Below are 15,559 nucleotides of genomic sequence, written 5' to 3' on the forward strand. Positions count from 1 at the left end.
AGAACTAGATAAATTCATGGAGGATAGGTCCATCAATGGCTATTAGCCAGGATGGGCAGGAACTGGGAATGGGCAACCCTGTTTGCCAGAAGCTGGGAATGGGCAACAGGGGATAGATCACTTGATGATTACCTGTTCTATTCATTCTGGCATTGGCCACTATTGGAAGATAGGATACTGGGCTAGTTACTGTTCTCCCCTCCTCAGCTCCCCCTTTTTCAGCAGTATCCTCTTTTTTGGAAACCTGAAATATGCTAACCCTAGCTTCAACAGTCTGTGTCTTCCTTCTTGTTCCTCTTGTTTGATTATGATTGCTATCAAAGACACTTCACTGGTTTGCATTAAAGGTTGGTTCTGAATCCACTGCATGACTGCTAACATCAGCAAACAGTCTGCAACTCAAGTCTGTTGACATGCCATTTTTTAAACTACTCGCGCACATAAACTTTTAACCAACAGACTGGTCGGTGTTGTGCTGTAACCTTTCAGACCAGTATCTGTTGCAACAGATACACACTGCGAGGCAGCCAAAGGAACCCTTGTGGATAGGTTATCTGAGTCCTCCCACTATTGTAGCTACTCCCTGATTCTCAGGGAAATGTGGGGTGACAGAGGGTAGAACCACTGATCCCACCTGAGTCAAGAAAACCTTTCCCTTCCACTGTGTTGATGAGGTCTCTCAAGTGGAATAAACTCTGAGAAAGGGTCAGAGTTCTTTTCCATGATTATCCTGAATCCTAGATGGAAAAGGCAACAAATTATTTTGGATTCTGCATCTTGAGGAGAAGACCCCTTCATCTGCCAGTCATCCAAATAAGCAGAAGCACCTCTACTAAAAGACGTTTCCATAAGTAATTTATGCTATCATGCTAAACATGAGTTTCTAAGATCTACAAGTTTTTCTTCCTTTTTTCCAAAACGTTTCAAAAAGAGTTTAAGAGTATTTTTGGTAATTAAATACATTAGTTTGTAATACTTTTTTGGAAAACTGAAGCATTTATTTTTCTTTGTACTTTTCTTTTTCCCCCACAATCAGAGCTGCATACTAGCTTTCAGTATATTGAAGCTCTAAAGGAGTAATGGGCTTCTGGCTCTTACTATTTGAAAAATAAAAGTCATGAATTGAAAAATGTTATCACGTATGCAAAAATAAACATTGCTAGATTTCCAACCTGAATTCCCCTCATAATTAGAATCATAGAATCATCACAGAAACATAGAATATCAGGCTTCGAAGAGACCTCAGGAAGTCATCTAGTCCAACCCCCTGCTCAAAGCAGGACCAAGCCCCCACTAAATCATCCCAGCCAGGGCTTTGTCAAGCCTGACCTTAAAAACCTTAAAAGAAGGAGATTCCACCACCTCCCTAGGTAATGCATTCCAATGTTTCATCATCCTCCTAGTGAAAAAGTTTTTCCTAATATCCGACCTAAATCTCCCCCACTACAACTTGAGACCATTACTCCTTGTTCTGTCATCTGCTACCACTGAGAACAGTCAAGAGCCATCCTCTTTGGAACCCCCTTTCAGGTACTTGAAAGCAGCTATCAAATCCCCTCTCATTCTTCTCTTCTGTAGACTAAACATCCCCAGTTCCCTTAGCCTCTCCTCATAGGACATGTGTTCCAGTCCCCTAATCATTTTTGTTGCCCTCCGCTGGACTCTTTCCAATTTTTCCACATCCTTCTTATAGTGTGGGGCCCAAAACTGGACACAGATGAGGTCTCACCGATGTCGAACAGAGGGGAATGATAGAATCATAGAATATCAGGGTTGGAAGGAACCACAGGAGGTCATCTAGTCCAACCCCCTGCTCAAAAGCAGGACCAATCCCCAATTAAATCATCCGAGCCAGGGCTTTGTCAAGCCTGACCTTAAAAACTTCTAAGGAAGGAGATTCCACCACCTCCCTAGGCAACGCATTCCAGTGTTTCACCACCCTCCTAGTGAAAAAGTTTTTCCTAATATCCAGCCTAAACCTTCCTCACTGCAACTTGAGACCATTACTCCTTGTCCTGTCCTCTTCCACCACTGAGAACAGTCTAGAACCATCCTCTCTGGAACCACCTCTCAGGTAGTTGAAAGCAGCTATCAAATCCCCCCTCATTCTTCTCTTCTGCAGACTAAACAATCCCAGTTCCCTCAGCCTCTCCTCATAAGTCATGTGTTCCAGACCCCTAAACATTTTTGTTGCCCTTCGATGGACTCTTTCCAATTTATCCACACCCTTCTTGTAGTGTGGGGCCCAAAACTGGACACAGTACTCCAGATGAGGCCTCACCAATGTCGAATAGAGGGGGATGATCACGTCCCTTGATCTGCTCGCTATGCCCCTACTTATACATCCCAAAATGCCATTGGCCTTCTTGGCAACAAGGGCACACTGCTGACTCATATCCAGCTTCTCGTCCACTGTCACACCTAGGTCCTTTTCTGCAGAACTGCTGCCTAGCCATTCGGTCCCTAGTCTGTAGCTGTGCATTGGGTTTTTCCATTCTAAGTGCAGGACCCTGTACTTATCCTTATTGAACCTCATCAGATTTCTTTTGGCCCAATCCTCCAATTTGTCTATGTCCCTCTGTATCCTATCCCTGCCCTCCAGCGTATCTACCACTCCTCCGAGTTTAGTGTCATCTGCAATCCACACCATTCTCCAGATCATTAATGAAGATATTGAACAAAACTGACCCCAGGACCGACCTTTGGGGGACTCCGCTTGATACTGGCTGCCAACTAGACATGGAGCCATTGATCACTACCCTTTGAGCCTGATGATCATGAAGAACAACTATCCCACATAACTTTTTCTTATGAAATAGAAACATCAGTGTCTTGATAGAATTGTGCAGTAATTAATATGTTCCATCAAGTTATTCTTTGAAGAGAAGGGGAGCAGACGGACTAAGAATATGGCTGATAACATTTTTACTTAGCGAAGCACGCTTAGAAATTTCAACTGTAAATTCTGTGCGTAGAACTGCAAATGTTTAAGAAATAAGGGTATAGCTCAACAGGTCTTGCTCTCCATTTATGTGCCAAAAAAAAAAAATGGTTTTTTATATCCTGTGCTAACGAGGAGCAATTTTAGGGGGGTAACGAAGTTTATTTTTTGCTATTACTAAAAGTGCATAACAATTTCTACTTGCTTATATGCATAAGAAAAATGTGTCTCCTTTAAAAAAAAAACAAAAAAACCCCAGAAAACTGACAGTTTAGGATTTTGCAGAACTGCCCTTACATACTTACAGTGCTGAACACAGCTGAGACTGTCGGAGTGAAGATCCGGTCCTCAAGGGGCTGCTGCACAGGACTTCTGGGAATTCTACAGTACATCAAGTTAAGGAAAACAAAATGGAAAAAAGGATTGTGTTCTATAATGACAAGAGCATGGTACAAACAGAACGCATTTTATTTGTTAAAACATCTAAAACCACCTCTCTAGTGTAAGCAGATACACAAACATCTCCAAAGGCACTCTCATTCAACCAAGCAGATACAATCCTTCAGGTTTCCTAAAGTGAGTAAGTATATCCCTCAAGAATTGATTTCCTGGACAAATATGGGTAATATCCCTATGGGGACACCTAATCACATCAGCCACAATATCAGAGGCTCGTTCACCTGCACATCTACCAATGTGATATATGCCATCATGTGCCAGCAATGCCCCTCTGCCTTGTACATTGGCCAAACTGGACAGTCTCTATGTAAAAGAATCAATGGACACAAATCAGGCGTCAAGAATTATAACATTCAAAAACCAGTCGGAGAACACTTCAATCTCTCTGGTCACTCAATTACAGACCTAAAAGTGGCAATTCTTCAACAAAAAAAACTTCAAAAACAGACTCCAACGAGAGACTGCAGAATTGGAATTAATTTGCAAACTGGACACCATTAACTTAGGCTTGAATAAAGACTGGGAGTGGATGTGTCATTACACAAAGTAAAACTATTTCCCCATGTTTATTTTCCCCCCTCCCCCCATTGTTGCTCACATGCTCTTGTCAACTGCTGGAAATGGACCATCTTGATTATCACTACTCTGACAGGGTCGGGCCAGATGGCTATAGGAGAGTAAAAGAAGGCAGATATATTAGCCCCAGGCTAAGTAGGTCCCTTTTCCCTGGGTAAGGTAACAGGGACGGTTCCAGAACAACCAGGAACTTTCTGGAGACAATTAAGACAGGCTGATTAGAACACCTGCAGCCAATCAAGAAGCTGCTAGAATCAATTAAGGCAGGCTAATCAGGGCACCTGGGTTTTAAATAGGAGCTCACTTCAGTTTGTGGTTTGCGTGTGAGGAGCTGGGAGCAAGAGGCGCTAGGAGCTGAGAGTGAGAAAGCATACTGTTGGAGGACTGAGGAGTACAGGCATTATCAGACACCAGGAGGAAGGTCCTATGGTGAGGATAAAGAAGGTGTTGGGAGGAGGCCAGGAGAAGTAGCCCAGGGAGTTGTAGCTCTCGCACATCTGTTCCAGGAGGCACTCTAGACAGCTGCATTCCACAGGGCCCTGGGCTGGAACCCAGAGTAGAGGGCGGGCCCGGGTTCCCCCCAAACCTCCCAATTCCTGGTCAGACACAGGAGGAGTTGACCTGGACTGTGGGTTCATGAAAACAGCCAAACTAAGGGCTGCCGTGAAGCTCCAAGGCAAGCAAATCCAACAATAAGCGCAAGACCCACCAAGGTATAGGAGGAACTTTGTCACACTACAAAAGGTTTTTTTTCTCTCCTGCTGGTAATAACTCACCTTACCTGATTACTCTCGTTAAAGTATATTTGAAACCCATTGTTTCATGTTCTCTGTGTATATAAAATCTCGCCACTGTATTTTCCACTGCATGCATCCGATGAAGTGAGCTGTCACTCACGAAAGCTTATGCTCAAATAAATTTGGTAGTCTCTAAGGTGCCACAAGTACTCCTTTTCTTTTTACACCTACCTCTGCTCTTTAAAGAATACGAAAATAAACTCTACATTCAGTGAGACAAACTCTGCTAATCAGCACTGAATGCTCTGACATAAGCCTGGCCTGTTTTGGTAATCATGTGGAAATTATAATTGTTTCCTTGTTTGTTTTGGTTTTTTAAAACCATTAAATCCTTCCCCCCATCCACCACAATCACTTCTAAAGGGGGCTGCCAGTATAATCCAATTTTTAATATGTTGGCACTGTGATTTAAAAGAAAGCTGCAATCATCTTGCTCTTCTCAGCAATTTTACATTGGAAAGATACTACAGTAAACCACGAAAACAGACCTTCTAAAGATAATTAACCTGATATTTATTTGGAAATGACATTTGTACAGGGATACAAAAAGATATTTAAAAAACAACATTTCTTTACTTTTAGAAACTCTTTAAGGTTCTAATCTTGAAAATGTAACACACTTAATTCTACGCACAAGAATAGTCTCATTGCCTTCAAGGGTTTGAAGGATCAGGGCCTTAATCAGTAATACCAGACATTTTTAAAATCATATTTACATTTCAGAATGATCAGTTCTATATTGTTTTCCGTTAGATTCACATTCCGTTTCTTATTCCAGAGGTTCTTATGCCAGAATGTGTTGGGGGGGGCGGGGGAGGAGCGGGTTGCGGCGCTGTGGGCAGGCAGGGGGAGAAATGTACTTTGCACATTTTACCCACAGCAATGAATAACTACAAAAGCTGATTCCTCCAGACATATCAGGTCCTCAGATGGCGCTGTGCATTTTGATGGATTTCTGTTAAACTTGCATAGCATTAGACAAAGTCGTTGCCATCTGTACGTTAATCCGTTTGCTAAGACGGGGTGTGCACATTTAATTGTAAGCATCAACCACAATCAGTTTTGCTTTTGCTCTTACAATGGATCATTGGCTCTGTTTGAATCAATGCCTTACTGTTTGTAATATTTAGTGAGAGTTGCAGTCTTTTTTTTTTAATCTGTATATGTAGTTGTGTGGTGGGGGAAGAAGGGGGGACGGCGCAACATACTACCGACACAAAGAAGGGGGCGCGATCAAATAAGTTTGAGAACTACTGTCTTAATAGTGTTCAGGATGCTACAGGAGATTGCCCAAATTCGAACTAAAATATATTCTCACTGTTTGTTTTTTTTAAATACCATGAAAACAAACACTTAGGATTTGTTCAAAGAAAAATAAATGCACAAAAGCTAAATTTTGAGCCTAAACTATCTAATCATGGGTCTAATCCTGCAAGATGCCAATCTTCAACATCCATTAACTCTAAAGACTTGACGGTCCACAGCATCCTGCTGATCAGGCCCTGTAACCCTTTACTTACAAAGAGTATTTCTGAGCCTTCTGTTGACAGTGGCCACTGTGATATCAGCAATACAAAAAAGCTTATTGTCAGTGCCACAAAGCATATAAACCAATTCCATGCCTTTAATACTACTTGAACAATCAGAAGACCAACTACTTGAGTGTTTAAAAACTAAATAAAATGTTTGATTTTTAAATGCTGAAGCTCTCCCTAGAACAGTTCTATCACTGTTAGAGCAGCATCGAAAACTGTTTGCAACCTTTTAAACTGTGTTTCCATGAAACTGTTATGAAGAATGTCACTTTTGCAGCAAGGAAGCTCAAAACAGAATTTGAATTTCTGCTAATTTGAATATTTAAACAAGAATTAAAAAGATAATAATGACAGGTTTCAGAGGAACAGCCGTGTTAGTCTGTATTCGCAAAAAGAAAAGGAGTACTTGTGGCACCTTAGAGACTAACCAATTTATTTGAGCATGAGCTTTCGTGAGCTACAGCTCACTTCATCAGATGTTTACCGTGGAAACTGCAGCAGACTTTATATACACACAGAAATCATGAAACAATACCTCCTAAGATAATAATATTTATTACAGAGATCACCTTTCATAATTTTAATCCTCCCAACATCCCTCCATTATTAGCAATATCACAATATTAGAGCTAGGCAGAGGTAAACATGCCTATATACAGAATCAGCAACAAAGCTGAGAATAGAAAACTGGAATCCCTGACTTCCAAGACTGTGCTCAGCCCATATCTTAATATTTTTTTTTTAATAAAGATATAAAGGATTCTCTTCTAATAAGCAATGTTCCTTCTTTTCTTAACTTTCACAACTGCCAGTTTGAACATAAGGGACATAATTTTATTACCTTAACTAGGTTGAATCGGGGTAAATTTGGTATTTATCCCTTTGTTTTATATAGTAAACACTTTCCACAAAAAGCCAGACCATAAACCATAGCCACACCATAAACATCCTCTGCTTTTGCTCAATAGATAATAAAACTGTTCCGTTTTCTAAAAGATATGCTCTAGGAATTATTTTTGGGCAGTTCTCTGGCCTGTGTTATACAGGAGGTTAGACTACATTATCACAGTGGTCCCTTCTGGCCTTGTAATCTATGAATCTCTATTGCCTGCCATTTCCTACAATTTTTTAAAGAAAAGTCTTTAGTTCTGCTTCTCCAAAATAGGAATAAGTTGTAAACTCTATAGGACAGAGTGTTGGAGTGAAATCCTGGCCACACTGAAGTCAATGGCAAAGCTCCCAATGACTTTAACGGAGCCAGAATTTCTCCCTGAAGAATTCCACCAGGATTTCAACAATTTCCACCCCACCATCAACCTCAGCCTGGACCAGTCCACACAAGAAATCCACTCCCTGGACACTACTGTGCAAATAAGCGATGGTCACATAATCACCACCCTATACTGGAAACCTACTGACCACTATGCTTACCTACATGCCTCCAGCTTTCATCCAGACCACATCACACAATCCATTGTCTACAGCCCAGCTCTACAATACAACCACATTTGCTCCAACCCCTCAGAAAGAGACAAACACCTACAAGATCTCTATCAAGCATTCTTACAACTACAATACCTACCTGCTGAAGTGAAGAAACAGATTGACAGAGCCAGAAGAGTACCCAGAAGTCACCTACTACAGGACAGGCCCAACAAAGAAAATAACAACACCACTAGCCATCACCTTCAGCCCCCAACTAAAACCTCTCCAACGCATCATCAAGGATCTACAACCTATCCTGAAGGACGATCCCTCACTCTCACAGACCTTGGGAGACAGGCCAGTCCTTGCTTAAAGACAGCCCCCCCAACCTGAAGCAAATACTCACCAGCACCTACTCACCACACAACAAAAACACTAACCCAGGAACCAATCCCTGCAACAAACCACGTTGCCAACTCTGTCCGCATATCTATTCAAGGGACACCATCATAGGACCTAACCACATCAGCCACACCATCAGGGGCTTGTTCACCTGCTCATCTAACCAATGTGATATATGCCATCATGTGCCAGCAATGTCCCTCTGCCATGTACATTGGACAAACCGGACAGTCTCTACGCAAATGAATAAATGGACACAAATCAGACATCAAGAATTGTAACTTTCAAAAACCAGTAGGAGAGCACTTCAATCTCCCTGGACACTCAATAACAGACTTAAAAGTGGCAATTCTTCAAAAAAAAAACTTCAAAAACAGAGTTCAACAAGAAACTGCAGAACTGGAATTAATTTGCAAACTTGACACCATCAAATTAGGCCTGAATAAAGACTGGGAGTGGCTGGGTCACTACAAAAAATAATTTCCCTCTGTTGATGTTCACTCCTCCTTGCCAACTGTTGGAAATGGGCCACATCCGCCCTAACTGAATTGGCCTCATTAGCACTGAACCCCCACTCGGTAAGGCTACTCCCATCTTTTCATTTGCTGTGTATTTAGACCTGCCTGCTGTATTTTCCACTCCATGCATCTGATGAAGTCAGTTATAGCCCACGAACGCTTATGCCCAAATAAATGTGTTAGTCTCTAAGGTGCCACAAGGACTCCTCATTGTTTTTGCTGATACAGACTAACAGGGCTACCCCTCTGAAACCCTGAAGTCTGGTCTACACCTAAAACTTAGGTTGACATAGCTACCTTGCACAGGGCTGTGAAAAATTTTGCACCCTGAGTTCTGAAATTAGGTTGAACTAACCCTTGGAGCAGATACAGCTCGGTTGACAGGATTCTTCCATCAACCTACGGCCTCTTGGAGAGGTATACTATCTAAATCAACAGATGAGCTCTTTCCATCAGTGTAGGAAGTTTCTAGATTATGACACTAGTACAGCACAGCTGCAGCGCTGTAGCTTTGCTGTTGTAGTGACTGTAGTGTAAACATACCATCAGCTATTTTATTTATGTCTGCAAAGTACCATGTATTCCAATGATGCTGCGTAGATAATAACTTAAGATGACATTTGTCCTTTACCTAAAACTGAGTTATTTGTTATCTAAAGTTTTAAGCAAGCCATATTCAACAGGACCTATTCTCTCATTGCAGGATATGAATTTAGTGGGAGTTCTCTGTATCCCCAGGGCAGGATAATAGTATCCAACGTGTACAGGTTGAGTTATTGAATAGCCTGCAGCACTTTGTGGTGATGACAGCAGTGAGGCTTGGTTCTCACACACTGAGAATTCTGCTTCAGCTGTGGAAAGCAATAGCATTTGGCCTTTCAGAAGAAAGGATAACTTCACGTTTCCTGCTGATCATGTGAATCAATCTTGTTGATTCAAAGGAAGCTTTCGTTTCCGTCTGTGGGTAACCATTTTTGTAAAGAAGCCAACAAGGAAATGTGAAAGGCTACCTTTGCCATTCCATCCTTCTTCCACCCCTTTCCCAAAACTTGTTTAAGATACAGTACAGTAACCCAAGAGATGGAACAGTTTTATTATCTAATTGAGCAAAAGCAGCGGAGGTTTATTCTGTGGCTATGGTTTATGGTCGGTCTTTGTGTGCAAAGTGTTTAATGTATAAAACAAAGGGCAAAATACCAAATTTACCTGATTCAACCTAGTTAAGGTAATAAAATTATGCCCTTATAGTTCAAACTAGCAGTTGTGAAAGTAGAGAAAACACTGAGAAGAAACATTGCTTATTGGAAGAGAATCCATAACTATGCCAACACAGGCCCTGTAGTGTAGACATACCCTAAGTGACTTGTTCAAGAAGTCTATAACAAAAGAGGGAATTGAACTCAAGTCTCCTGTGATTCAGTTGAGAGCCCTAATCTTTAATTACTGGATGGGGGACTCTAATCTAGGAAACAGTGACTCTGAAAAAGAACTGGAGGTCGTGGTGGATAATCAGCTGACCATAAGCTCCCAGTGTGATGCTGTGGCCCCAGTGGGATGCATAAACAAAGTAGAAGTAGACAGGTTATTTTACCTCTGTTTTGGCACTAGTGCAGCCACTGTTGGAATACTGTGTCCAGTTCTGGTGTCCAGAATTTAAGTATGTTGATAAATTGGAGAGGGTCCAGAGAAGAGCCACAAAAATGAATAATATAGCAACAGTAATAGTATAGTGATAGACTCAAAGATCTCACTCCATTTAGCTTAACAAAGAGAAGGCTGAATGAGTGACCTGATTACAGTCTGTAAGTGTCTTCATAGAGAACAAATATTTAATGATGGGCACCTCAGCCTAGCACGGAAAGGTATAATATGATCAATGGCTGGATGTTGAAGCTCAACAAATTCAGACTAAGGCATACATTTTGAATGGCGAGAGTACTTAACTACTGGAAAAATTTACCAAGGGTTGTAGTGGATTCTCCATCACAGACAATTTTGAATTCAAAATTGGATGTTTTTAGAATACAAGTACAGCCATGCTGAGTCAGACCAAAGGTCCATCTAGCCCAGTATCCTGTCTTCCAACAGTGGCCAGTGCCAGGTGTCCTAGAGGGAATGAACAGAACAGGCAATCATCAAGTGATCCATCCCGTCGCCCATTCCCAGCTTCTGGCAAACAGAGGCTAGGGACACCATTCTTGCCCATCCTGGCTAATAGCCATTGATGGACCTATCTTCCATGAATTTATCTAGTTCTTTTTTGAACCCTTTTATAATTTTGGCCTTCACGACATTCTCTGGCAAGGAGTTCCACAGATTGACTGTGCATTGAGTGAAAAATACTTCCTATTATTTGTTTTAAACCTGCTGCCTATTAATTTAATTTAGTAACAACTAATTTTCGTGTTCTGAGAAGCAGTAAATAACACTTCCTTATTTACTTTCTCCACATCAGTCATTTTCTAGACCTCTTTCATTTCCCCCCTTAGTCGTCTCTTTTCCAAGTTGAAAAATCCCAGTCTTATTAATCTCTCCACATACGGAAGCTGTTCCATACCCCTAAATCTTTTTTGTTGCCCTTTTCTGAACCTTTTCCAATTCCAATATATATTTTTTGAGATGGGGTGACCACATCTGCACGCAGTATTCAAGATGTGGGCATACCATGGATTTATATAGAGGTAATATGATATTTTCTGTCTTATTATCAATCCCTTTCTTAATGATTCCCAACATTCTGTTTGCTTTTTTGACTGCTGCTGCACATTGAGTGGCTGTTTCCAGAGAACTAGCCACAATGACTCCAAGATCTCTTTCTTGAGTGATAACAGCTAATTTAGACGCCATCATTTTATATAGTTGGGATTATGTTTTCCAATGTGATTTACTTTGCATTTATCAACACTGAATTTTATCTGCCATTTTGTTCCCAGTCACCCAGTTTTGTGAGACCCTTTTGTAGCTCTTCGCAGTGTGCCTGGGACTTAACTATCTTGAGTAGCTTTGTATCATCTTCAAATTTTGCCACCTCAATGTTTACTCCTTTTTCCAGATCATTTATAAATATGTTGAATAGGACTGGTCCCAATACAGACCCCTGGGGGGATACCACTATTTACCACTCTCCATTCTGTTTTTTGAGAAAATAAAACTTATTGCTTTACCAACCTGTTATAAGTATCAGAGGGGTAGCCATGTTAGTCTGGATCTGTAAAAGCGGTAAAGAGTCCTGTGGCACCTTACAGAATAACAGACATATTCACCCATGAAAGCTTATGCTCCAATACATCTGTTAGTCTAGTGCCACAGGACTCTTTGCCAACCTGTTATAGTAACTATCGTTTTACAGAGTATTCAAAACAGGTGGAAGAGCAGTTAAAAAAATATCTGTACAACCATTACTTCAATCCTTTCCCACAACCCAACTCTAGACAAATAACGAAGTCAGAATTTCCCTCTCCACAGAGTCTACATTTTTGCATTAATGCACGAAAGAGACATGCCAAGATTTTGTACATTTTTTAGATTGTGTTATCTAAAACTGAAAATATATAGCAATTTATTATAGTATCACATAACGAGAATGTCTATGGTTTCTCTGTGATGCTATGCACTTTCAAGAATGGACTTGAAACCATCTACGACATTTGTTTTTAAAATGGATGCATTTTCCCCATAATGGTTCCTGTCACCCAAGCTCATTTTCAGCCCCAGCAACTGGTTTTAACATAGTCTGAATCACTGGCCTCTTTCATCACTTACTGCTTGGCATAACAAGTAACCATCTTTTCATAAAAATAAAAAAATCCATGACCACCGAAAGGGCAATACAACTTGTATCTGAAGCACTCCAGAATAAGGACTTCTATTTTCTTGCAGAAATATAACAAGTCTCCCACCAGCTATCTTTAGGGTTATGTAAACTCTATACATGATCCCACTTGCATTGTATTAAATGACTTAAAATAAAAGGTTAAAACTGTCAGCAAAATTACAGAGAAGATCAAGAAACCACATGATTCAGACTAACAAAAACAAATGCAAACAGTCAGCTTAATCCTTTTTAGCTTTTTGGTTTCAAGAATGAAAAAATTATGTAAAGATGTAAAAATGGTATACATTGTAAAGCACCATACATCACTATTGTAGTTTTTTCTGTATTTAAGATACTCAGTAAAAATACAGAATATATAAAATCCTAATTGCAGATGCTCTAGTTTAGCAGGGTTTGGAACCTGGATCACTGACACTCTGGAGACTTTCAGAAAATAATGCTAAGACAATAACTCAAACCTGCTTTATTTATATAATACTAAGGAAGAGAAACTTGAAATAGTCAGAGCTATTCAATACATAGCAGGTACTGAAACTCCATGATGATCCACCCCTCGTTGAGGCTTTTTGTTAACCACATTCATTCTTACCTGGCACTGGACTTTAATTTCCACTGAGCACCTCCATAAAAGGATTAATTTGATTAATTAATAAGAAATTTGTTTCTTAAATCCTGAGTGCAATCCATAGTCTTCCTCTTTTGGTTTGCTATTAGCATAAGGCTGCATTCACACCACCCTGCTACTTGTTCTTAAAGCCTGCGTCTATCTTGCCCTTACAAGAAAAGCTTCTGCACCACTGCAGAGCACAAAGATATTCTTAAAGCGATAGCTACAATGGAAGTCCTTAAGCAATACCATAAATACCTATCTGCTGACATACATCGATTTAAGAGTTCGATTGGCTAGTTAGTGCTTCTTCCAAACTCTGTTTAAGACATAAAGCTTTATCTCTGTTCAAAAATGGCAGTCACAAAAGATTCAGTGGCATATAAAGCATTTTCCAAGACTGTCAATGCCAAATTTCAAGGAAGCTGGTAGAAGAATGCAAAGATTCTTTTCTCTATTACAGTTCATGTTTCCATGCTCATCAGCTCCGGTGGAACAGCAGCTAATCACTCTACCTCCCACTTTTTCTGCCTTATTTTAGCTTTATGTAGCCCCCCAAAAAAGGAAGGGAGTTAACTGTACATTCCTGCTGGAAAGCCCAAGAAGGATAAAATCAAAACAGACTACCACCTGATAAAAGCTAGAATTAAATAAAGCTTTTAAATGGGTAGACTCACCTAAAATACACTATGCTTAATACAGATAATTTATATGGAGGGTTTGGGAAATCCCATTGTTTCTTGTTCGAAGGAGAACGAAGTCTCAGCCTAAACTTCTCAACCACATCACATTTGCAATACAACTTTACCTCTCAGCTGGTCCATTACAAAATAACTGATTACTCCCCCCAAATACAATAACTTGCAACACCACAAACCCATACTATTTAGTAAGTCCTTCATGAATCAACTCGCCCTTCAAAATAAATCCCTGTTCTGATAGGCTACTTTTCAGAAGCCAAGGAAAGGAAGCCTAATATGCCAAACAACTACAATCTTCAGAAAAAAAACAAAAAAACCCATACCATACGACACGTCACATATGAGAGGCTAGGAAATAAACTGATCAAAATGAAATCATATGCTCACCATATTTTGAAATATTTATATTTATTATACAAATAAAACCCTACATTCAAAGAACATTAAGGTTGCAATGTCTAGCACTACAAAGTTAGAAAATGCCAGAATTAGGGTTGCCTGTACCTTAATTCAGTCCCCTTGTACATATGCATTTTGACAGTTTCTTTAATTACTTGATCACATGCTATTTTTCCCACAGGGTCCCGGCCTCATTCATTTTCTTTCTACTGGGTACAACAGATACCCAGTATTATACAGACTGCATTAGAAACATAGAGCTAAGCAGTGTTTATTATAACAGAGGTAAGAGACAAACAACATCACAAAATCAAAATGTGACAGTCATTTAACTTTACAAAAGGATCTATTAAAGAAGAGGCTTAATTTAATTGATAAAGAACTGGGGAGAAGCTAACAATCTGAAATGTACACACTCACTTGCCAATCTATTGTCCACCCCTGCCCACAGCATAACCATAATCACCCAAGGTAGACACTAGGAGCATTAACAGAGGGGATGCAGACAGTTATAAATAATAGGCTATGGATTAATAAAAAGCCTTAATGAAGGATAATGTCACTCACAGGAAATTAGTAATATGCCTATGGTGTACACTGCATGCCTATAAAAACCCTAAAAGAAACAATCTGCATAAAATAGTAGCTTATTTTAATTATCCCAGATGCACAGTTTTCTGGCGCACTGTGCTTAGATATCAAAATAAAACTATGAATCAGAGGTCTGAGCATATCATAAATCATTTTTTAAAATTTCCATTTTCTTTTGTTCCAGCCATGTCATTAGCAAGGAAGGAGTTAGGCACAGAAACTCCAGTGAAACACAATGGGATTTGAGAGATGAATTCCTCTAGGTTCCTTTGAAAATCCCAGCCTACGAATAAAATTTGGCTTTCAAGCATACACCCCCCTTAAAATGTTTGACAGACTATATTATTCTCCTTCCACCCCTCAATCACTCATATTACTTTTACTCTTTCCTCATAAACACACCCCTCCGGCTTCTTGATCTGTTTTGATTAATTGTATCTCCCTTCCAGTTCAGTGACATATGTTAGAGATCCCCACAACTATACCTACTATTGTACATGTAGGCTCAGCAGTGTCAAATAGAGAGGAATTGCCATGTGTGGCATGATACACTGCCTCTGCCTTGCCATACTAAAACTGCATTAGCTTTTTGCTGCCATATTGCATTAAAAGGGCATACTAAATCTGCCACACACACTCACCTCTAAATCCTTCATTTAGTCTTAATGCTTTTAAAATATCAATTCCAAAAAATACCCGTTTCAGAAAATTTTGCCCTAGATATTGCCATATTGATTATCTGTCTTTATAAACGTTTGCAAAATCTCCCCATT

At 40.0% G+C, this 15,559-nt stretch overlaps 1 protein-coding gene across 17 annotated transcripts in view; it reads right to left on the reverse strand.

Annotated features, from left to right (window-relative positions):
* EIF4G3 (eukaryotic translation initiation factor 4 gamma 3) overlaps positions 1-15,559 on the reverse strand; it is a 441,067-nt gene that overhangs the window by 342,895 nt on the left and 82,613 nt on the right. For all 17 annotated transcript variants that reach the window (XM_073316601.2, XM_073316590.2, XM_073316588.2 and 14 more), the window contains exon 2: positions 3,247-3,322. In XM_073316601.2, the coding sequence (XP_073172702.1) occupies positions 3,247-3,322 (76 nt within the window). The remainder of the gene's footprint in view (positions 1-3,246; positions 3,323-15,559) is intronic.

Source organism: Lepidochelys kempii, chromosome 18 (assembly GCF_965140285.1).
Source record: "Lepidochelys kempii isolate rLepKem1 chromosome 18, rLepKem1.hap1, whole genome shotgun sequence".
Classification (NCBI taxonomy): Eukaryota; Metazoa; Chordata; order Testudines; family Cheloniidae; genus Lepidochelys; species Lepidochelys kempii.